The 22613-nt window shown below is 46.0% G+C and overlaps 2 protein-coding genes across 4 annotated transcripts in view; one reads left to right on the top strand and one right to left on the bottom strand.

Moving 5' to 3' along the window:
* Positions 1 to 6771, bottom strand: part of SPATA6L (spermatogenesis associated 6 like) — a 721724-nt gene extending 714953 nt beyond the window's left edge. For both annotated transcript variants that reach the window (XM_069625723.1, XM_069625724.1), the window contains exon 1: positions 6578 to 6771. In XM_069625723.1, coding sequence (XP_069481824.1) covers positions 6578 to 6616 — 39 coding nt within the window. In that variant the 5' untranslated portion in view covers positions 6617 to 6771. The remainder of the gene's footprint in view (positions 1 to 6577) is intronic.
* A 34-nt stretch (positions 6772 to 6805) lies between these two features.
* CDC37L1 (cell division cycle 37 like 1, HSP90 cochaperone) overlaps positions 6806 to 22613 on the top strand; it is a 469554-nt gene continuing 453746 nt past the window's right edge. Inside the window, exon 1 of one of the 2 annotated variants that reach the window (XM_069625726.1) lies at positions 6806 to 6910. In XM_069625726.1, the coding sequence (XP_069481827.1) occupies positions 6902 to 6910 (9 nt within the window). In that variant the 5' untranslated portion in view covers positions 6806 to 6901. Of the gene's footprint in view, positions 6911 to 7090; positions 7493 to 22613 lie in introns of those variants that run through there. The other variant, XM_069625725.1, reaches the window with a different exon arrangement.

Raw genomic sequence — 22613 nt, 5'->3', positions numbered from 1 at the left:
AACAAATAATAAATGTAACACTTCTCTTTTCCTCTGAGATCACTGTCCTGCATGTGAACCAGCATGAGCTGAGCTCATAGCTCGTCCATCTTCACAAAAGTGTCCTTGCCCTCTCACCCTCGCCAGTTGAAACTTATTGCCATTCTAACCCTGTGTCCCGGCAAGTTATCTCTTTCATGTACCAGACCGCTGACCATGCTATGAAGCCCACCAAACAGACCCCCAACTAACATTAGCCCCGTGCTGCAGTATATCGTGCCCAATACTAACAAATGCCACATACCTGAGATTCTTGTGAGACTAACCCTACAGTTCAATGACAGTATTATCGTGGTCAAGACTCGGAAACCTGTGATCCGTATAACCCAAACGTCACATATGTTATAGATAACTGTGTGATTTGTATAGTGACATGATAAACTACTGAGTGTCTTTTGATCAGCCATTATTTAGTGCATGCATTATTTAGAATGTATTTTCTTAGCTTAGATAGTGACCACCATGTTTCACAGCGACCTGACCTTCACCCACCCGGAGTACAGATGTCTGACGTCAATCCTCCCGCCAAGTAAGCAACCAACCCGGAGGAAGAGATGATGCCCACACCTAAGACACCACCCTGGCTGACCAATCCGGGTTCAACGTAGCATCATGTGTTAAATATGCCAATGTACTATATAATATGGTGTAACTTTGATGTGTTCAGAGCGCTCTCAGAGATCTAGATAAACTTTTCCTTGAACTCTCGCAGCCTGCTCTTTTGTGCCTTATTCCCTGTCCAGGGAGTGTCAGTTTTATTCATTTCTACACGTATAAGTCAGGGAAGGCACAAACACTTTTCAAAACAAAAACAAGAAGAGGTTCCATATCATCTTCTCCGTGGCAGTATCTGGTAGGAGGGTGAACCAGTTATGCCAAACCAAAGCAATAGAGAAATACACGTCTGGGAGCCGCACGCACAAGAGAAGTACAAACCATCTTCCTCGTGGCAGTACTTGGCAGGAGAGTGAACCAAGTCTGCACAAGTCTGGAGACGGGAAGCCTGGGATCCTCAAACTGAGAGACTGAAAGTGTTGAATAGTGAAACCAAAGTTAAAGAGAGGCCAGGAGAAGGGAGTCATTCTTCTGGTAACCAAAGCTGAAAAGACTTTCTGATACAAAGTGTTAAAAGATACCTGTCAAAGAGAAGGCCTGGAACTTTGCCTTTTGGGTTGGAGGACAATTTTTACCATCAGAAGGGAGTCATTCCCCTGGTTAAGAACTTGCAACCAGAACTGAGCCACCCAGTTCAGGAGAACAGAGTAAATCTCCTGAACCAAGAACATTGACGCAACATTCTAATTTAAGTTTTAAGTGATAGGGACAGAATTAGAGATTTTGCCACAGGACGGTGGACTCTTTAGTTTACAACGATATTCTGAAAGACCCCTTTAGCATTTTAGTTGAGGCAGGGAAACCCCTCATAGAAGTAGGGGAAGTTAGGCTCTCTCTTTATGGTGAATAAAGGTCTATAGCAACACCATGCCACCTGTGTTTCGGTCTCCTCCTGCACCCTCACAGTACTCTGGCAAGAAGGCGCTCCCCTCGGGCCCCAGTCCACAACCAGACCACTTGGTAAGCCAAGGCCATTGCATGTATCCATAGCAGAATTTGAGACCCAGCGCGTGCCATGGACACTGGGCCCGAAATGGGCACTATAGGTTGAAAGGCTTGAGCTAGACTTCAAAACCATGAAAGAAAATGATTACAACTCTAAGAGGTCTGCAGTGCTGTTCTAGGCAGGACTTGAGGTACACAAACTCTTCAAGATGCTGATTGACAACTCCTATGCAGCAGTGAAAACAACCCTCGCCAACTACTTCACCCTACAAGTCAATATGGCTTTCGAAAGGTTCCATCTATGCCAGGCACTCCAAATGGCACACCAACCCATTGATGCATTTCACGCGAGGCTCCAACAGCTAGCATCATACCCGATGAAACAGATGAAGTTCATGCCTAACTGATCCAAGTGTGCTACTCAAACAAGCTCAGGTGGAAGAAACTGAGATATGGCCTGCCCTTGCAGAGGATTCTGGACCTGGGATTATCGCAACAACTCACTGAGAGTGGAGTCAAACATATGGAAGCAGCCTTCCGACGCGTTGCTGTCACAGAAGTTCAAGTGGTCTTACCCAACTACCTGTACAAAAGTGGGGAGGAAGGCAGAAAGAAACACACAAAAGAGACAAATGGCCAAGACCCTGCAGGCCGCTACCAGGAGATGTGACTATTGTGGAGACAAAATGCTGCACTCACGTCGAGGCCCTGCTAGGTAGGGCAGAATGCGCAAAGTGCGGCAGGTTGAACCACTTTGCCACTGCATGCAGGACAGGCCGCCTTCCAGGTCCCTCTGACCGACGAAACAAGGAATTCACCATGCACGAATCGGACCACAAAGACTTGGATGAAGATCACCCCATTTTCCCCATCGCCACGCTAGACTCCAGCTTGTGGTGACACCAACAATCATGCTGCAGGGTCCCGGTAGAAGGCACTCCAATGCCCGTGCTGATCAACACAGGCATGTCTGTGAATGTAATGAGCTTCACACAATTCAAACTGCTGAAAGCAAGCGCACCAATCAGATCCACCAATATAAAGATTTTGACATATGGCAGCGATGCACCTATTCCATTAGATGGTGTGACCAAGGCGACATTCCAACACGAAGATGCCATTGGTGCACAGCAAAATCTACATCACTCCCGCTGAAACAGCTTGTCAAGGACCTCGGAATGCTGGTGCCTCATACCTGTGATCCTGATGAGAAGGGAAGGGTGCAGGGCCATGATGCCACAGAGTTCTCAGGGAGCAAGGAGAAAATGGTTTAGGGATACCGCCCAAATACCCCTACTGTGAGCAAGCACACAGAGGGAAAGCCATGCTAGCCTCCCTGCACCACAGTGAGATGCCCTGGATGAAGCTGGCACAAGGTCCGTACAAAAAGTACTGAGCCAGGGCACCAGATGCAGAATGAGTAAGGTACCACAAGGTGGAAAAGTCAAACAGGTACTGGCAGAAGCAAGGGAACGAAGGAAGGAAAGCTGACAAAGCAAGGAAAAGCAGTGCAATACAAGGGAAAGAACAGAACTCCTAGACCAGGCGATGAAGGGCATAGATGGTACAGGGAGTGAAACACAATAACAGCATTTGAGACGTGAGGAGCGCAGTCTCTGGCGAGGTTATATGGCACCGAATGAACAGCACAATCTCAGTGAATCACAGGAAGTCCTCTGTAGTTTCCTCAGATCCCCTGGTCCCTGGTCTCCTGCCAGGTATCCCCTTCTGGGTTTCATGGATCCGCTGATGTACTCTCCTGACAGTTATCTTTTCTCCCCTCAAAAGGCTCCTTGCCTGATGTGTCCACTTTATCAGGTCTTCTTTCAATATTCTCTTTCCACTTAGTTGGAATCCTCAACCTAGCCTGTGTCGCACCTAGATAGAACTATGAATGTTAGCATGTGCCACACTTAGTTAGACTCCTCAACCTAGCCTGCGTCGCGTCTAGACAGAATTGTAAATGTAAGCATGTGCACACATAGAGGGAATTCTTAAACCTAGCAGGCGCCACATCTAGATGGATTTGTACATATTAGCATATGCAACACTTAGATGGAATCCTCAACCTAGCCTGCATCACACGTGGATAGAAAAGTAATTCAATGAATGATATACTACTCTCCTGCCAAGCCTGGACCAAGCGTGCTAGCATGAATCAATAACCAACCCCCTAACAATTTCACTCCTCTGCATACACCCCTCAAACTCGAACCAAACACAACCACAAGCCTTAACGCAGCAAACCGCACAAACTTCACTACATTGCAACAACAAAACAAACCACACATAGACGTGCACAACAGCACACAACGTCTACCGACTGTAAAACACCCCAAGCCCAGCCAACGGATCCACCGGGCTGAGGCCGCCAACAGCACATCACTGCTCTCTTGCACTTTTCCAGCTCATTCCCACTAACCCACCCCCCCTCTCCCTTTTTCAGAGCCGCCAGAGCGCCAGGGGACCACTCCAGTGGCGATAGTGCGCGGTAGAAATATCCTTTAACATTAACATTAACATATAGCACAGTAGCACTCTTATACTGTCTATACTTCTTTGACTTTGGATTTCACTTGCCTCAAGCTCAACATATGGACCTCTCACAAATGAAGACTTGTTCAAGTTCAATTTCTCAACTTCTTCATCAACACTTATTCGATTAGGACAATGCTTGCTCCACTTTTCCCCATATGACCTCTTCATGCATGGAGACTTGTGGAAATCTTGTCTTTTAGCTTCTTCGTTAACATTCATTTGCTTATGATCATATTTGCTCCAGCTTTCCCCATATTGACATTTCAGGCATGAGGAATTGTGCAAATTTAGTCTTTTAAAATTTACTTGGTCAGAATTCAAATGCCACTTTTAACTGGATGCTTGTCGGTACGCCCCGTGATTCCCATTATCTTTAGGCCAACTCAAAGGGGTTTCAATGCGTCCTGACCTCCTGGACACTGCTGTGGCGAAGTCTCAATGCAGGAATTGAGTTTCTGAACTCCTGCACACTGCTGCGGCGAAGTCTCAATGCAAGAATGTTGTCCCCCGCATAACGGGCGTGTTTCCAGCTCTTTTCGCGGTCATGCGTTCACTCGCAGGTAACGTGGCTGCTTCCTGCTTTCATTGCACCCGGTACAGCTACGCCACTGCTTCCGGTTTCCGTGCAGCTTCTCCCTGGAGCTTGACACACTCCTCTGGGTCTCTTGCCACGTTGGTGCCAAAGGCTAATGAATGGCAGTCCAGGGGCACCTACCTGCTTCAATGTGGTCTGCTCCAGCACGTCTGCCGTTTCCTGCTGATCTGCCCTTTGCTTTACCCAGATTTCGACTTCTTCCTCCAACTCCATACACAACTTCCGATTGCCAGTGAAAGTAATCTTTAAATGTCACGCGCAGCTGATTCATCCTACAACAACTAGTCTGCATGTTGCGTTTAGGGCCTCTCTCAATCCACATTAACTCCCTGTTCTTCTTCTTCGTCTCAGTACTTGAGGCACTATTGGAGTTGGAGTCCATAGGAGTAACAGAGTTTTTAAGGAGGTTTTGTTTCGGGTTCGTGCCTAATACAATATCATCATGAATCGGAGATGTGATGTGTGTTGTAGGTACTTGTGAGGTATGAATGATATCCTGTCTAGGGTATTGGACAAAAAGGGGATTGGGGATTTTACAATTGGAGGGATGTGTAGAATGACAATTGGCCATCAGGACTTTTGAAATGATAGGGTCTTCCTCACATGAAATAGAGGAATACAGCATCTCTCCTCAGGAAATCACCACATCTCCCCGACAGCGATCTCTTCCCACGTGGTCTTCCCTCACAACACCACCCCAGGGTCAGGATCAGGTAGCGGCTGCCATCCCCTGGCCACATGGGAGGAGAATGGAGGCTGGGGATCAGTGATGACTCTACAGGATTCATCACATAGAGCTACAGGCAATGCCCCCACCAACCTCCTGCTGGTAAGAGCACCATGCACCATCATCCTGGTGTCAAGAAGGTGGGCTCCAGCAAAGCTAGATGCTCAACGCAGCACGGTTCAATTCACTGGAGCAGAACAAAGCGGAAAGCCTGCAGAGGTGGTCCAAAGAACCAAAGATAAACATTGGGACACTGTCCTGATGAAGAATTCAAGACCGCGAGGGAAATTCCATCTGCCATTCGATTCTCAGCCGATGGTGGTAACGGCTAAGGAAGGCACCATGATAACAGCCAGCAGTGGCTCCATGTCCGTTACAAGAAACTCCTCACATTTTAAATCCCTGGTGAGAAACGAAATACAGAGGATGGCGTTGAAGAACTACCATCCGATGATTAAGAAAAATAGGGAGAAAAATACCAGGCAGTGCTGGACGTTCCTGGATCACCTGAAAATCCTGACTGCGAAGCAGAGGAACAAAGTGAACGTCGTTACCCACCTAGACGAGATGTCAGAATGCCAGGGAAATTCAAAGACTATGTAATGGGGTAAAATTGTTCTCCATGTGGATCCTTCGAACTTTGTCATTGGCGGAAAGGGATGTGGTGCTACACGGCAAGCCCTGCCCACACATGCTGAGGTGGTCCCCGCCTGGAGGCCACAATAAGGTAGGATCCATCACTCGTGAGGACCCATAAGAGCGCTAGCGCTAACAGCAGTTCATATTGGTCACAGTAAAAACAAATGTTGTCAAAATCAACATCAGGAATGTTCTTTGTTGAAGTGCCAACCATTACGATCCCTACACCACACATCTATGTTGCCTAACCAAAATTCCCACTATGCTACATGTAACGTAACTAGGAATTGCGAACGGTCTTCTTAGGAGCTATGTTTGAGAGAGTATAGGGTGTGTGTCTGGAAGTATGTGAGCTGTGATTATATGTGTTTGTGTGTGTTATGTATGTGGATGCAGCAGGGTGCATTTGTGAGAAGTGTGTGCGTTCATCTTGTGTGTTTCTTGGCAGCGTGTGTAGATCCGAAAACATCCGTGCTTACCGCCTGGATGTGAAGCTCAACTTGCACTTTGAGCGGCATGTCCGGTGATGCGATGTGATGCACTGCTGGAACCGGTGCTCACTGTGTTCCCGGTGTTGGAGCCGGGCTCTTCTTCACCTCCTGCTTCGGGCGTTGGACTGCTAAGAGAGGACAGCGTGGGGAAGCGTCTCGTAGCCATGGCAGCCACAAACAGTGACGTCTTGACCACGTGTCCTCTTGATGTTCTGTGGTGCGGTACACTTGCCCGTCGCTAGAGCTGCACACGGTCATATGGAGACATCGGCCAGAAAGCAAATGTGGTGAACCTAACACGCAGCCACATGCATGGCAAGTGTAAGCAGAGCTGACGATGTTCTATGGTGGCAGAAGGATGGAGTAAAAGTGGTTTCAAGGGGTCGTGGGGGAGTCAGGCAGAGTTGCTTCTGCCTCAAGAAATTACACCTATCATGGCCGCCAGAGGACCACGTACAACCTTTGATGCGCGGTCTACTATTTTTGAGGCTCTCACAGATTAGACGAGTCTTTGCGCACTGTACCATACAATACAAACATGCTTTATATTGCCAAAACTAATACAACACATATCGTTGCCATTGAAATAACACGTGAAGTGAACACATTGTTCAGTATCACACATCCAAGTCTGCTTCGTCACTGACACTGGCGTCTCCGAGTTCCCTCTGTTTCTGTGACGTCAGTTTTGCCCACTGCAGGAAATGACGTTGTTGGACGCATGCTAGTAGTGCCAATATTAGTTGTAGAGCGGGTGGAGTTCAATGAAAGAAGCTTGTCTGGGGCTACAGTGTCCCACTTGCTAAACGTATGCGGATCATGGACGAAGTCTGGGGGCCACCTATCGGCTGCGACGTAGAAGGTGATGGAGGTGACAGTACACAGGAGCTACCACACCAGCAGGTACAGCCCCCGCGTTTGTGCCCAAAGCGCTACCTTTTCCAGAAGCTGTTTAGGTCCCTATTTGGCCAATGTTCATGTCTGGGTGGTGCCACTGCATGCAGAAAGACCTCGTTCCTAAAACATGGGTAGTCGGGTACTGCCTGCCCCCACCTGTTAAGACACATAATATCCCGTTGTAGACCCCCTTGGCTAAAAAACGGAGGCCATATCAGTTTTACTCATTTGTGGCATAACAAGGCTGCAGTTTATTTATAAACCTTTCACCCTATCAAATTATTACAATCCCAGACCATTGGCAGCACGGTTCTGTTTACACCTTCCTTGCCACCCCCCTTTTCACTTTTCTCCGTTCCTTCATTTATTTCCCCCTTTTCACCTTTCTCTGTTCATTTATTTCCAGTCAGCTCTCTTTTACGATCCTACTGCAGGGGGAGTGTATGTACAAAGGGTCCGCTCCCCATGCGCATGTACCATATATAGGGGCCATGGTATATGGCCCCACTTCCTTTACCTGCACGTGCCTCACTAGTGAGGCAGCAGGCAGGGTGGGGTGGTGTTATGTTATGATGTTGTCTTGTATTGTCACTGGCCAGGAGTGCATGCCATTTTTTTTTTTTTTTTTTTTTTTATTATTTTTATTGGCATAAATGCCTTTAAAAAAGGAGAACAGATATTTGCAATGCAGTCTATTCCCTCTTCTCTCCTCGAATGACCAGGTGGCTCTCGTCTGTTTACACCTTAACAGCGTATGTTTGAAAGTCGCGTTCGATCCTTCGCCAGTTGAGGGCCTCTTTGGTGCCGCCTCACAGTTTTACTTTGTTTTAGGTGTTATGTCAATAGGTTTTTCAGCAGACTCAGGAAACGAATTAGCGCATAGTTCAGGTGTTTCTCCCGGCTATCAAACAGGGCTTGCCACCAGTCGTCCGCACTTGGCGTTTGAAATTTCATTAGATGCGGGCCTAATGTCAGTGTTCTCTCCCCATGTAATCTCTGACAGTGGAGTGTCAGATGTTTTAGAGTTTCTTCCTTTTGATTACAGAATCTACATACCGCATTGGGGTCTTCAGTCTTACGTAGTTCTCTAGACCACTCTCTTGTTTTAAATGCGTTTAGTCTAAAGTGAAGAAACAAGGTTCTGCTACCATTGTCTGGGAACAGATCAATATAAGGCTGAAGAGTGTTTAGATTTCTTGCTTCACTCGGCACCTCTTTCATTAAGTTGTTAGCTGATCTTAAGGTCCCAGTCATGATCCAGTCCAATCGCCAGATCTTGGTTTTTGCAGCGTCCGGATTATCGTGTAGGGTTTTTTGGTCGATATCATAAAATGCCAAAATTTCCTCACAGCGTTTGTACCACAGCGATAGCAGACAGTTAGGATTTCCTTTACTAGGATTTTGTAATATTTCGAATTGCAAGGCCACTTTCTTCATGGTCATCTTTCTGAAGAGGCTCAGCAGGTTCCAACTAACTCGTGCATTAATTGATATTAAGTTTAACTCGTATCTGATGCACACAGTTGATGTACCCTTCGGTAATTGCAAAACTTTTACCCAGAAGATGTTTTCTAGGGTAGACCAGACATCGGCGGAACATCCGAGAGCATTTTCTGCACCAAAGATCAAAGCCGGCACTACCTTTTGGCAGTAAAAGTTCCTTACTGGTTTCATTGAAAATTTTCCATATTTCTTATGTAATATGCTGGCTTGGCATGCAAATTGCCGGCATTTGGTTTTGGCTACCTGTTCCCATTGACTATCATTCAGGCTTGAGTTAATTTGCATGCCTAGATATCTTGAGTTTGTTGTGTTGTTTAGCCATTCCTTTCCCAAGTGCCATTTAGGTTTTTTGTGCTTTGATGTTTTCAAGTTTTGCATTGTTAGCACCTCGCACTTCTTTTTGTTAATTTGTAAGCCATTTGCACTCGCGTATAGATCTACTGCATCGATCTTTCGTTGTAGCCCTATAGGTGTTACATCTAGCAATATTAGGTCATCGGCGTATAGCATCCAGCTTAATGGGGCTCCGTGTATTTTTGGAGAGAAGGAGCGTACGCTGTCAATGGCTCCTCCAATGTCCGATAAGAATAAGTTAAATATTATAGCAGCCAGTGGGCAACCCTGTTTGACCCCGCGAAAGGTGTATATCGCTTTGGATAGGGTGCCTTTTTGATCTAGGCGGATATTAATGCTTGTGCCAGTGTGAAGCTCTTTGATGGCCGCTATCAGATCTTCCGGGCATTCCCACGACTTCATTTTCTCCCATAGTAGCTCTCTATCTATGCTATCAAAGGCATGTGAGAAGTCTATCAGTGCGAGGTACACCTTGGATCTTGTTCTTATGGCTTCCATTTTGAGAAGGTTGATTAGGAGGAGATTCAAGGCGCAACCTACCCCCTTGACAAAGCCAGTCTGTCGTGAATCCAGGTGATTTGATTCAGCTGCCCATTTCACAAGTTGTTGTTGTAGGAGAGTCGCATACACTTTGCCTAACACATCTAACAGCGCGATGGGTCGATAATTTGTTGGATCAGATCGATTCCCTTTCTTAAAGATTGGGATGATTATTGCACGTTTCCATGAGTCCGGGCTTTTACAATTAGCTGCTATTCTTTTAAACATCGTGTGGCATATCTCAGCCCACAGCTCTGGGTTTTCTTTGATTGTGTGGTTTGTTAGACCGTCCGGACCAGGTGCTCTGGAGGAGCTAGCTCTTTTTATTATCTCCTTGATATCATTTTTCTCAAATTCCAACTTCCATTTTTCTCGGATAGGTGATGATGTCACGGCTGCGGTGGTTCTCTTGCTGTATAACTTCGAGAAGTGATGTGTCCATTCAGCTTCAGTAATGGCGTTTGTCAGTACTGCCATTTGGGGGGCTCCTTCGTTGTTGATTATCTTCCAGAAAGCAGAGGAGTTTTTATTTTGCAGTTTTTCCATAATTAGTTCTGCATCATTTTGCATCATGTCCGCTTTATGTGATCGTAGCCAGTTTTTATACTTTTGTTTGCACTCTCTTTTTGCAGTTAAATAACTATTGGCATCAGTTTTCGATAGATGTCTTATTTGCGCTCTTAATTCTCTCTTTCTTTTTCTCAGCTCTAGATCAAATTTGTGTCTTGCGACAAAGCCACGAGCTTTGGATCCTTGATGTTTTTCTTTGAAATCGTCTAAGAGATGGATGTAATCAGTCTCTTTTTGCTCGACTACATATGAGGTTAGTATATTTTTAACCTCTGTTTTTTTTAGTTTCAGTCTGACCCTATTGGATTCAATCATTACCGGGAATTTCCATGTTGTAAGTTTAGCTCCATAAGCTGTGATGCATGACAGAATAACTAAGTCATGATCACTGTTGGTCATAGGATGCACCTCGAGGGAAGTTGCGTATTGATGTATTTTCTCGCTGACGTAAAAGTAATCAAGCGTCGATCGTTGTGTGCCTCTGGACCAGGTTGGTTGAGCTGGAATATCACCTGCTATGTTACCATTCATCAGCAAGAGGTTTCTTAGCTCCATCTCTGTCGCCCATTTACTGGCGAGTTGTAATTTATTGGTGTTTTTTGGATCTAGTTTGTTGTTTGTTGATAGGCAATTCATATTCAAATCTCCACAAATCACTATATCGACGCCAACATCTGCTTCGAGCCAATCGTCTATGACAGTTGTAACTTGATCTATGTATTCGTTGCCGCTTGTAGTCTTGTGATTCCAATATAGATTCAGGATGTGGGTTTTCTTGTTTCCTAAGTTGCTTTGTGCAATTGTCGTGGCCTGAATGTAGGGAGTCACGTTTTCAGTGTTGAGAATTTGATATCCAGAACTTTTTTTAATCAAGGTAATAAGGCCTGCCATGGGCCTACCCGTCAGTTGTTTGATAGCTGGATTAAATGCAATCTCATATTCTCCAGAGATGGGGTGTTTGTCCAGCCACGTTTCTTGAAGGCACACAACATCCAGCCCCGGAAAGGAGCTCTCTTGATATAGGTGCACAAATCCTCTGGTGTTCCAGGAGCCGAACTTGACTGTCGGGGGCGGATTTTCCAGTTGGCATTAGCTTCGAGTTGTTTTGTTCAGGGCTTTTGCCAGCCACCCCCAGTTATCCGATGATTCGTTTTCATTGTTTTCCTGTTCGGCAGTACAGTTTTTTTTGTTTAGAGCTTGGGTGCCAGTAATAGTGATTTGAATTTGTTCCACCATGTCATTTTGGACATGTTCCGCGTTTCCTAAACCACACTCGCTATTGGTGCGCTGAATTCTGTTAAGTTGTCCAGCCTCTTGCTTTTTCTCAGGGCTCTTCACTTCGTTATTTTTCTTCCAGAAGGATGAGACTAACTGTGGTTCTGTAGTTTTGTGAGAATAGGTTTTGTGATTTTCTTCGTTATTTAATTCCAGAATGTCGAATCCAAGTGACATCAGCTCTGGCGTTGCATCCAGGATACTGTCGGTTATCATTTTTGATTTTAGATGTATTAGTACAAGGTCGTTTTGACCTTCCTGTGGGAATTCCACTGTTTTGATGTCGTACGATTGTATCGTTCTCAGACGCGGGACGCAGTGAAGTAATCGTAGAACATTGTTACGGTTCATGATCACGTCATCTTGACTTTCCAAGCTTTCAATCTTTATTTTATAAGTAAATGTGGAAGTTTTGCTTCCTAGGTGTTCATTTTGGTAAGAGTCTCTTCTTTTGTGTTCTCCAGGCATTTGTTTTGCTGCGGGAGCTTTGATGACCAGAGGTCCTGTCCCGTAACACTTGTTTGGTGCAAATTTTCGAACCTCTTTGTGAGGCTCTCGAATAGTCTTCCTGAATTCAGGTTCGGGCAGACTTTTGGGTATTTTAATGTTTTGGCAAACTCTATCCTCATTTTTCTTTAGCGTCATTTCTCGTCTTTCTGTCAAAGTGAGGAATGTGGTGCTAGCCTCAACCAGTGGGGCTTTTTCGGTGTTTACGATCTTGGGAATCATTGAGCAAGTTCTTTGTGGCGTTGTAGTATGTGAGGACAACAGTGTAGATGTTGATTTTTGTTCCATATTCGTATTTACCGTGTCTCGGAGAGGGGCATTGAGACTTGAAGTTGACTCAGGTGAGTTCTTGTGGTCAATTGGCTCTAATTCATCAATGTCTTCGTAAGTTGACATATTTATCAGCTCGTTCATTTGTTCAACTTCCTTGTTAGATTCTTCGCTTTTTTGGTTAGAGAGCTCAGTTGTTGCCTCCTTTTCTGAGCTCTTTTTGTCCAGAATTGGATCCGCAGTTTTTATATTCTGATTTACGGTTACGTTTACTGTTTTTATGTTACGTAAGAACTTTCTGGAGTTGTTGCCACGTCGAGAGTTCTTAATGCATTGATTTTTTTGTTTTTTTGATTTGAGATTCCTTTCTTATTGGGTTTGGGGGCGTCCCCGTAGTTTGTTTAGTGTTTTGCTTGAAAATCGCAAAGATGCCATTATTTCTTTCAGTTTCAGAATCAAGCTGCCCATGGGCGCAATCTTGCAGTCTGGCACGATTCTCAATTTCAGTTGAGGTAGTTGGTAGTTGGGGATCAAGAGAGGCCGGATTCAATATCGATCTTGTTTTGTCTAAGATTGTTTGAAAACAAGGCTTGTTTAGTTGATCCTGTGAGTATGTATTAGGCGAGGTGATTTTTGTGACGTTGTCAATTAGTTCAGGATTTCTTGTCTCCTCCGAACTTGTGTCATTGTGCAAATTTATCTGCTGTGTGACATCGTCTTTGGTTAGATCTATGGATAGAGGCAGAGGGCTAGTCACCCCTTGGATTTCGGTTGATATGCTCTCGGCTTGTTGCAATGGAGAAACTCGTTTATTCAGGTCGGGCTCCAGGTTGGGAGTCACCTGCGAGCTTGTTTTGGTGTTCTTACAGTTCCGCTCTTGAGATTCCGGTCGGGTGATGATTCGTTCTTCGTCGGCAGGCTCCGTTGTAATTTTCCTTGTTTTTAGAAGGTTAAGTGCTTCTTTAGCGACTTCTGCCAGTAACTTTTTTTCCGATCCATTCGTTTTCCTTTGGTCCAGAAGAGTAGTCAAGTGAGTCTCAATTCTTTTGTTGGAGTCTCGTTGCACTTGGTTTGTTAGTGTAATTTCCATGTCCAGACCTACCAATTTTGAGTTGATCATTGCAACTAGTGTTGACAGATCTCTGAGGTTCCCGTCTACTTGCTCATATAGTTTTAAAAACGGAGCTATAGATATTGCAAGAGAAGACATTACAAGTGGTTGAATCTCTTTCATTATGCAACCAACAAGTTCCGAGGAGAGCTCCTCGTGCTTATTTAGTCGGGGTTGTTGTATTCGAGGTTTGAGGCGCCTCGGTGTATTGTGCTGATACTCTGAGTAAGAAGAGTCAGATGATGATGACGACGGAAGGTGGGGTGATTGTCTCATCTCTGGGAGACCTTCGTAGCTAGGTGAGAGTGTTGGGGGTCTCGTTACAGTTTGTAAAGGGATTTTTTTGCCTTTTCTCTGTGAACACGGTAGGGTAGGAGATCGACTGTACTCGATACGCCTACGTTTCCCATAGGCGTTTTTCCATTGAGATAGAGCCGGCGCTCCCAAGGTCTCCTTCATTACGTCTACAATATCTTCTATAGCGTCGATAACATTAGATTCTTGGGTCGGGGAGACCAAACTATCTTTTACTATGGCACCTCGTGTTTTGTTTATTAGTGTGATGTCGTTTAAGATCTTGTTAACGACCTCCAATGAGTTTCTCCTGTTGGATCCCGAGACAATAGGCTCTTTATTGCGTAGGGGCTCAGTTGTGTCATGATTTGCTTGGTGGAAAACCTCATCGTCATTTGAGGCACCAACGCAAGTGTCCGTGAGTCCCGTTTTTTGCTTTGGATGCAGATGTACTTCTCCATTTGCTTGCAAGTTCTTCAAAGAAGTTGTGGAGGCATCGTGTCTATTTGTGAGTGGGCTTGCTTTCGTCGCTTCCATCTCGGCGCCCTCCGATAAGGAGCCACGTTCATCAAGTGTCAAGACCTGGCTCCTCTCGATTTCTAAAGGTAAATTACGGGGTGAACCATTAATACCTGGCTCGCCCTCGCAGTTTACGTTGCTCAGAGGCACGCTTTGAAATACACCTTCTTGGTTTCCTTCTGTGTCGGTGAGAGCAAGGTCTAACGCCGCTGGGCAGCGTGCTATCCAGTTTTGGCCCACATTCTGTAGACTTATGGTGTCTCGCTGGTTATTGATAATAGCATCGGTAGTCTTCGGGAGTTCTTCTCTTGATTGAGTCTGATCTGTGTCTTGGTCGAGGTATTGTATATTGTCGGGGTCAGAAGCTGGTGATAAACAATTAGTCTCCCCCGTGTAGTCGCCATCACCATCAGACTTACCATCGAGTTTACAATTGGGCTTGGTCGACTGCCGCCGTAGGGGTTTACGTGAGTTAGCTAGCGAGTTCCATCTTCGCAGCTGTGATCTTGTGTGCGGATGTGTCAGGCTTTCCGCCGGTATTTGGCCAGCAGACAGCGTTCTAATTGTTGCTGATCGGTCCGCATTAGGGTTCCCGTTGTGGCCTTGTATATCAGCCATCCTCCTTTTGGTATAAGTGCTCGAGACTCTACGGCTGTGTAGTTAAATCAGCTCAGTTTTGGAGTAGTCACTAAACTATGGGGGATTTAGGGATCGAGAGGGTCAGGCACCTCGCAGACTCCCGATATAGCCCTACCCAGGTAATGGACTATATCTATCAGGCGATTTTTGGTTGGCTTATGAGAGTATATTGAGTTGGATATCTGCTTAAAGTACGGGATTAGCTCACCTTGTGTGCCCGATGCAGTGGTCTCAGCTCGGGATAATATCTCCCAGATGTATGGAATCCGTTAGTCTGTTAGCCTTGTCTTGTCTTGCACCCGTCCAGCGCCGAACAGCCGCACAACAGCCAGTAGACTTTACTCCCCCGGGCTTAACGCCACAAGGGTAGACTGGCCCGATTTTGTGGGCAGGGGATGTCACGTGAGCAGTCACGTGAGTTTCACTGAGCTCCGCCCCCTCCTGGGAGCGAGTGATTGCCGTGCGTGAGTTTTAGGAAACTCCCAACGCAGATTCAAGGGCGCAGTGTAAAAGCGTTCGTCTGGAAAAGGAAATGCTTCTCTGCAATGTGAGAAGACTGCCATTAGAATGTTGATGTTATGTTATGTTACTTGGTATTTATATAGCGCTCTATATATCATTGCTATGACCTGAAAACGCTTGTAGGTTGAACGCCCTCGGGAACCGTAGTTCTGGTCAGTAGAAGGAGATAGTGTCATAGGGTGCATGGGTGCACCAGGTATGGCTGCAGCTGATGTTATTGTCAGGTGGTGCTCGAGATATCGGTTGGATGTGTGCAGTCTGGTGGGTGGACACCCAGACTGGACTCTGGCTGCGTTAGGCCTCAAGGACGCATATGTGAGCGACTAATCCGGAATGTGCTCAGCTAGCTGCGTTTTATTAGGGTGATGGGGTGTTCATGGGGTAGTATTCGTATGTGAACAGCTAGGCCGAATTAATCAGGGGTATAGCTGTGTTCTAGTTGTAATGATGGTGCATAGTAAGCTTAGTGATGTAATATGATGGTTATCTTTAAAGCGCCCGAGACCAGGCACGTGAACAGGATGGCAGGGAGCATAATGACACACGGACACATAGAGACAGGGGGCTGGGCTTATAGCGACAGGAGGGGGCATACAGATATATAGCAACAGCATGGAAACAGGAAAGCAGGGTACACAGTGACACACGAGTGGGGCATGCTAACATTTACATTCACATTTCTCTCCACATGCAAATCAGGATAATGCTCATGATTTATCGAAGTGTGGCACATGCTACCATTAACATTTTATCTAGGTGAGGGACATGCTAACATGCACAATTCTATCTAGATGTGAAGCAGGCTAATGGTCATGGTTCCAACTAAGTGTAGAACCTGCTACCATCCACAATACCATCTAAGCGTGGGACATGTGGACAATTCCATTCTATCTGGATGCGACTTAGGCTAATGTTCACAATTTCATCTCTAAGTGTGGCACATGCTACCATTCATAATTCCGTTTAGGTGAGGCGCATGCTACCTTTCACAATTCCATCTAGGTGTGGGACATGCTACTGTTCACAATTCTATCTAGATGCGTCTGTCATGATTCCTGCCCCTCATGTCCCCAGCCCTCCAAGGTGTCAGGCTGGAGCCAGGCCACGATAACCTACATGGCCCTCAAGGCCTCTCCATCCCTCCAAAGACCCACTTGGAGTCAGACTTGGTGCTTGTGGCACCAGACTCACTCACTCCCATAGGATAACATTGGGGATTGGACTTGTAGTGCATTTATGGGGACAAGATGGATGCCCCCACATATTTCGGTTCCCAGAACTGCATGTGCAGTCTAGTCTTTTGGGTGTGGTTCAGCCCAGAGACACCGGGGATATCCAGAGACTATTTAAGCCACGCCCAGGCTGAGAAACATGCTTTGCGTTTTCTGCACCTGCAGCGTGACACTCACCGTGTTCGAGTCGGTCTCTCGTAGGCCTGCATCTTTCTTCTGCGCTCAGTTCCTGCAAGAACAAGAACACCGCTAGGAACAGCCTTATCTTGCGGCGCGTCTGCCCATCATTCATCGCTCCTACTGTTCTGCGAGCATCTTTGGCGGTGTCATTTTCATCCCGGCACGCCGCTTCCTAAGGGAAAAGAACAGGAAAAAAGGCATTAGTAAGCATTCAGCAAATCTTCTCTTATTTTTTAAAGACTGTACGAGCTTCAAATGCTTACCTGAATCCCAGCCGCTCTGGGGGAACTCTGTCTCTGGAACTTCTCATCCATCTGCAAGAGGAAAAAGGCACTCCAGGTTAGCTTGGAAACATCTAGAGGCGCCGCATACCGCGCTTCCTCACCGCATTTCTTCTTCCTAACCGGCATCCACGCTGAAAACGTTGTGGCACCTAAAAGACACAGAAAAATAACTCAGTTCAATACAAATACGAAAGGGTCGCATCGCGCTCTCACTCACCTTCAGCGCTACTAATCTCAGCAGCTTGTCGCCATCCCCGGACGACGGCCATCATTTAAGGAAGGAAAGGAACGAAGTTAGAGAACTGTTCAAAAGACTCATTATACTTAACTGTCAGACTCTTGCCAGTGAAGTAACTAGGCAGCAACGAGCCCGCATCAATCAACGTGTCCCTGCTCTGAAAGCAGGACGGAGAGCACACTTTCCAAGAAAACAGGGTGAGCTGTGGATCAAAGGGAAGGGTTGGACCCCGGGGAAGAAGGGGTTCAAGCACACAGAGACAATAGGGAGTTAAACTCTACCAATCCTGTGTTTCAGGCCCACTCTCCAGTCAAGTAGACTCCAGGGAAGGGTTTGAGGTCGTAAGAGGTCAGAACAGGCTGAGTGACGTCCCTGTGGATACTAGGTGAGCGTTACAGCATCTTAGGCTAATGTACGCAAATCCATCTAAGTAACTTTCTAGTAATCTTTGAGTGCACTATGTGGCAGTCTTATGTGGTGGAGTACAATTCGGTAAACTTTCAGTGCACTGTCTCGAATTGTTAGACTAAGAGGGAGGTATGGAATTGATTACATCTGTGTGGTGCATGCTAACATTTACAATTCCATCTAAAGTGTGGCATTCACAGTTCAGAGGTAGGATAATGTAGAGTGGCTGGGCTTTGTGGAGTAGAGTAATTGCTCTACTCCCCACCCATACCACACTTACTTTTTTGGTGGTCAGTGCTGGTTGACGGCTGGCTGCTGGCTTCCCTGGCGTCTCCTGTGGACACCTGCTGACAATTTCTGGAGCCGCCTCTGTTGGAACCGCCCTTTGGCTTGGGGCCCTTAGCCGACGCGGCTACCGAGCAGAGGGCCGCCCTGGGAGGGTCACTAATGACCTGGGTTATTGGCCAATCAGGGGAAGTGTGAGGGTTGGGAGGCGGTTGGGAATGGAGAGGACACCGGAGGGGCTTGGAAGGAGCGGGATGCACACGGGTGGCGGGGGATTCAAATATACATGTTTGCCGGGTTTAGGGGCCTGGAAGGGCTAGAGGGGCAGATGCTCACCTGGCAAGGTTGTGAGTCCAGTAGGCACACACAGGCAGTTCCTATTCAATAATAGAGAACACGGAAGGGGTCAGCCAATCAGGGGAGCTGGGAGGGTTGGGAATGGAGATGGACACCAGAGTGGCCTGGAAGGAGCGGGATGCACGCGGATGGCTGGGGATTCAAATATAATTTTTTTTTTTATATAGCCGGATTCAGGCGCCTGGGAGGGCTAGAGGGGCAGATGCTCATCTGGCGAGGTCGTGGGTCCAGTCCATGAATGATGAGCAGCTCAGGAGAATGTTGAGTGGGTCTGTGAGTGAATGTTCAATGAAAGTCAGTTGTGGGCCTGAGCTGAGTATGTAAGGATGGCTGGTGTGTCTGATCTGTGTCTTACTGCTTTATAACTACGTGTCCGTGTTCCTGCTTTGTCTATTGTGCCACTGTACATATGAGAGAAACTGGTTGATGTACAATAAAGATCACCTGGACTAAACCTAATGGCTCCACAGCTGATCTGTGTATGGATGCTCTGACCTACAACTTCATTTATAACATTGGCGACGAGGAAGCTAAAGAGAGCTTTAGGAACCCACAACTGAAGAAGGAAAAGAAATGAGACTACAGCAAATGGAAATTACACTAAGGAGAGTTGTGGGAGGGGGAAGCAGCTGCAGCGACCCACTGTTCCCCAGCGTTTTAAAATAATCCATCCTGCCCAGAATATTTAAAGGAAAGACATCTGGCTTTCTGGGAGGAAGGCCCCCACCAACAAGAAAGTCCCCAGAAATCCCATGCAAGAGAAACGGCCCTGCCACCTGCATGGATATGGTTTACAAAAGTGACAATGTTAAAGTGACTGTTGGAGGGGAGGTTACGAGCGTCATATATATTGTGCATTTAAATGACTCACTGTTAGATGGTGCTGTGGAATGGCCACCAGGAGGAGCAGCAAAGTGCGTTAGGATGGCGCCCCATTGAAACTGAAGTGTGTGTTCCCCAATGAAGTGGGAGTTTCATGATGCCCGGTTTTAAAAAAAAAAAAAAAGGAAGAAAATGAAATGCCCAACGCGACGCTGAGCGGGCTGCCAGTAATGTAAAATAAATACTGGTGCGCCGCACCGGGGAACAACATGGAGAGGTTCCTCATACATGGAAAGTCTGGCTGCGTTGGGTCTGAATGACAGTTGTTCTGGAGGGGCTGTTCTCCGATGTCGAAGAGAGAATGATGACGTTTGTGGAACGCTATGGAGGTATGGCAACGGCAAGCCACTACGCGGCAGTTTGGAACGTTGGTTGTCTCATGGCTAAAAGCAATTACTTACATTAAAGTAAAGGACCTCCATAATACGGGCCAACGTGATCAGGAAGCTATTTCGAATCCGATTGTTGGATACAGAAAAGATTGTTCTCCCGCAAGGTGTTAAAGGGAGTTTCATGGAACAAGACCGCCCCAGATTTTTTATTGTATATCTTAATGAACATTATGTTGGCTTTATGCATATTCTTCAAATTGTTACCGATGGACAATACCACTATTATTATTCTGTCTGTGTGATGAACGCTGACTCTTGATCAGGCGAGAATAAGAGGCCTTGGCGAAGGACTGCAGTCCGAAATGTATAGGCCATGAATCGCATTTGCAATTAATTTCATATTCAAGACTAAATACAAGATTGAATTACTTTGAAGATTAAATTAACAAACCCTTAGTGGGTAATAGGGTGTGCGGCCCACACAAAGGCTAACTAGCCTAGGTCTTCTCTCTTTTTCACACCGTTGAGTGCCTGACATTGTGGCACTATCTAATGGGCTGCACCACACACACAATTTGTAAACAAACTCTATAGTGTTCTTAAGAAACTTACCATATAGAAAGAGAAAAAACCCAGCGGTGCCCACTCACCGATCTGATAGAACCACACATACTGTATCATTTAAGATCAACATTAATGATAACAGTACATCTCCTTTAGAGCTCACATTCTTACGTGGGATAAACATAGTTGGCAGCAGGTTGAATATTGCAAGTTAAAGTTTGGGCGGTCCTTTCTAATTTGTGCAGAAGTATTTAGAAAAGCTGCTTGTGGCACTGATTTGGATAAACTGATTCACCTCTTCAGGTCAAAGGTTACTGCCTTTGTTTCTTCTGGCCATGTTATTGATACAGGCTTGGCTGCAGGTAAGCACTGCAGCTAGTAGCTTTCATCTCCTCAACACACTGTTTATCCTCAGGCTTACATTAAAGGAAGAATGTGTCTCACTGGTGCTAGAACTTTGCCTGTATAGCTGCAGGGATGGCTGATTGTTTATGTTGAATCATTATGCTGCCTCTGTTACATCTCTCTTGGCGAATCCTCCTATCCCCTCCCTGCACGCTATTTTGTTTAAACAGAACACCTCCAGTATGGTGGAAACCGGATCTATCTGCAGCAGTCTAGCGTTTCTCCCCTCTCAGATCGAGCGGGTAGCCACGCGCCCAACTTCCTGGATTGTATATCCGGATACACAGATGTCGGATCGTCGCGTTGCTACTCTATTCAGAGTCCCGCTACGCTCCGTGAGTACGTTTACCTTTAGCCCTCTGGTATTAGTAATTACTTGAACAACAATCTCCTAGCCTTTCCTTCTTGGTTTACTTTCTTTTGTCTCCTGATTTCCGTGCTATTACGCCTTTCCACGCCCTCTACAAGTGTGATTCATTGGGACATTCTTCAACAGTCAGCCTGTTTCCGAGACTCGTTCAGTGGGTAAAACTACGTAGAAACAGATTCTCCTAATCCGCGCTTAGCATCTATGCGCGTATTTATAACCCTTGTTATTGTCGCACCCTGCGTTAGGCATCATCCGCAGGTTTACCTTAAGGTCTTCCGCTCTGCCCCTTCCGAACTCCTCTTTCTCTAAAAGGCTGCAGAGCAACCAATATTTCGGTTAAGCGATACGCGAACCTTGTCTCACGTTTGTGTCTTTCCATTCTGCTTGTGTAAGAACTATCTGTGTATAATCTTCCACTCCCATTAGTTCCTTCAGGCCATAGTTCTATTGTCACTTCCGACCTGGCAGGTAAGAATCGGGAAGATATCTTTAGCTCCAGGTTACCCTGGAGCTAAAGATATCTTCCTTATATCTTTATATCAGCTTACGCCTATCTTTCAACCACCTGATTTATAATACCCTTCTCATTTCTCCCTTCAACAATACTGTCGTTCTGTCATTATTAGAACCCTTCACAAGAGGACTTCTGCATTGTGTAAAGACCCCGCTCAACACTAAGGAAACACCACTGCTGCCTTCAGGATTCCACGCACCCTAGCAGCACACCACAGGTTTTTTTCCCCTTTGGGGTTTTTCCCTGGAGGCTTCACTACTTTCTAGCTTATTTGGCTGGATTGTAGAGGAGTTTCCAGGTGAGACTCACAATCTTCTGACTACAAACAAATTGGATCCTTGAGGACCTGAGTGGAGGTGGGTGCCATTTATGAATGCCAAAAAACATTTGTTATTGTATATTGCCTATATAACAGCCTCCAAGTGCATTGCAAGGGTATTGTCACTCCTGCTTTCAACTTTACAGAACACTTTTCCTCGTGTGACAGCCTTTTGAACCGAGACTCATTTTGCTCCTCTCACCACTTTAAATACATCTTCCATTGTATGCCCACTGCTGGAATGAACCAAAAACAAATAAGAAACCAACTTTCTCCATGCCTTGTTAATTCTATGATGATCCACTCTGCCACTTAGTGGACACTTCAGTAAATGGCAGGCGCTCAAGTGAACCTCTAAATTAGAAATATGTTACAGGTGCTAACGCTGGGAGTTGTCCTTCTCTACTTGTCCAGCGACAAAATGAAGTTAAAAGCTTGTTGTCCCTGACAACAAAGAATATGTACTGGGTGTCGGGAGATAGGATTTTCACACCCTTGCTTGCAAGAGAGCCTTGACACAAGCAATATCAAACTTGAAGCATGAGAACCATAAGAGCATTTCAGAGTTCAGAATAGAGCTGGAGGATTGGGGAGACAGAGTAGATGCGAACAATCCCTAAATATTACGTTGGAAACGGTACCCAATACACATG

Source organism: Ambystoma mexicanum, chromosome 6p (genome assembly GCF_040938575.1).
Source record: "Ambystoma mexicanum isolate Mex_15411 chromosome 6p, UKY_AmexF1_1, whole genome shotgun sequence".
NCBI lineage: Eukaryota > Metazoa > Chordata > Amphibia > Caudata > Ambystomatidae > Ambystoma > Ambystoma mexicanum.
Note: the sequence above shows the minus strand (reverse complement) of the source record. Positions and strands in the feature narration are given on the sequence as shown.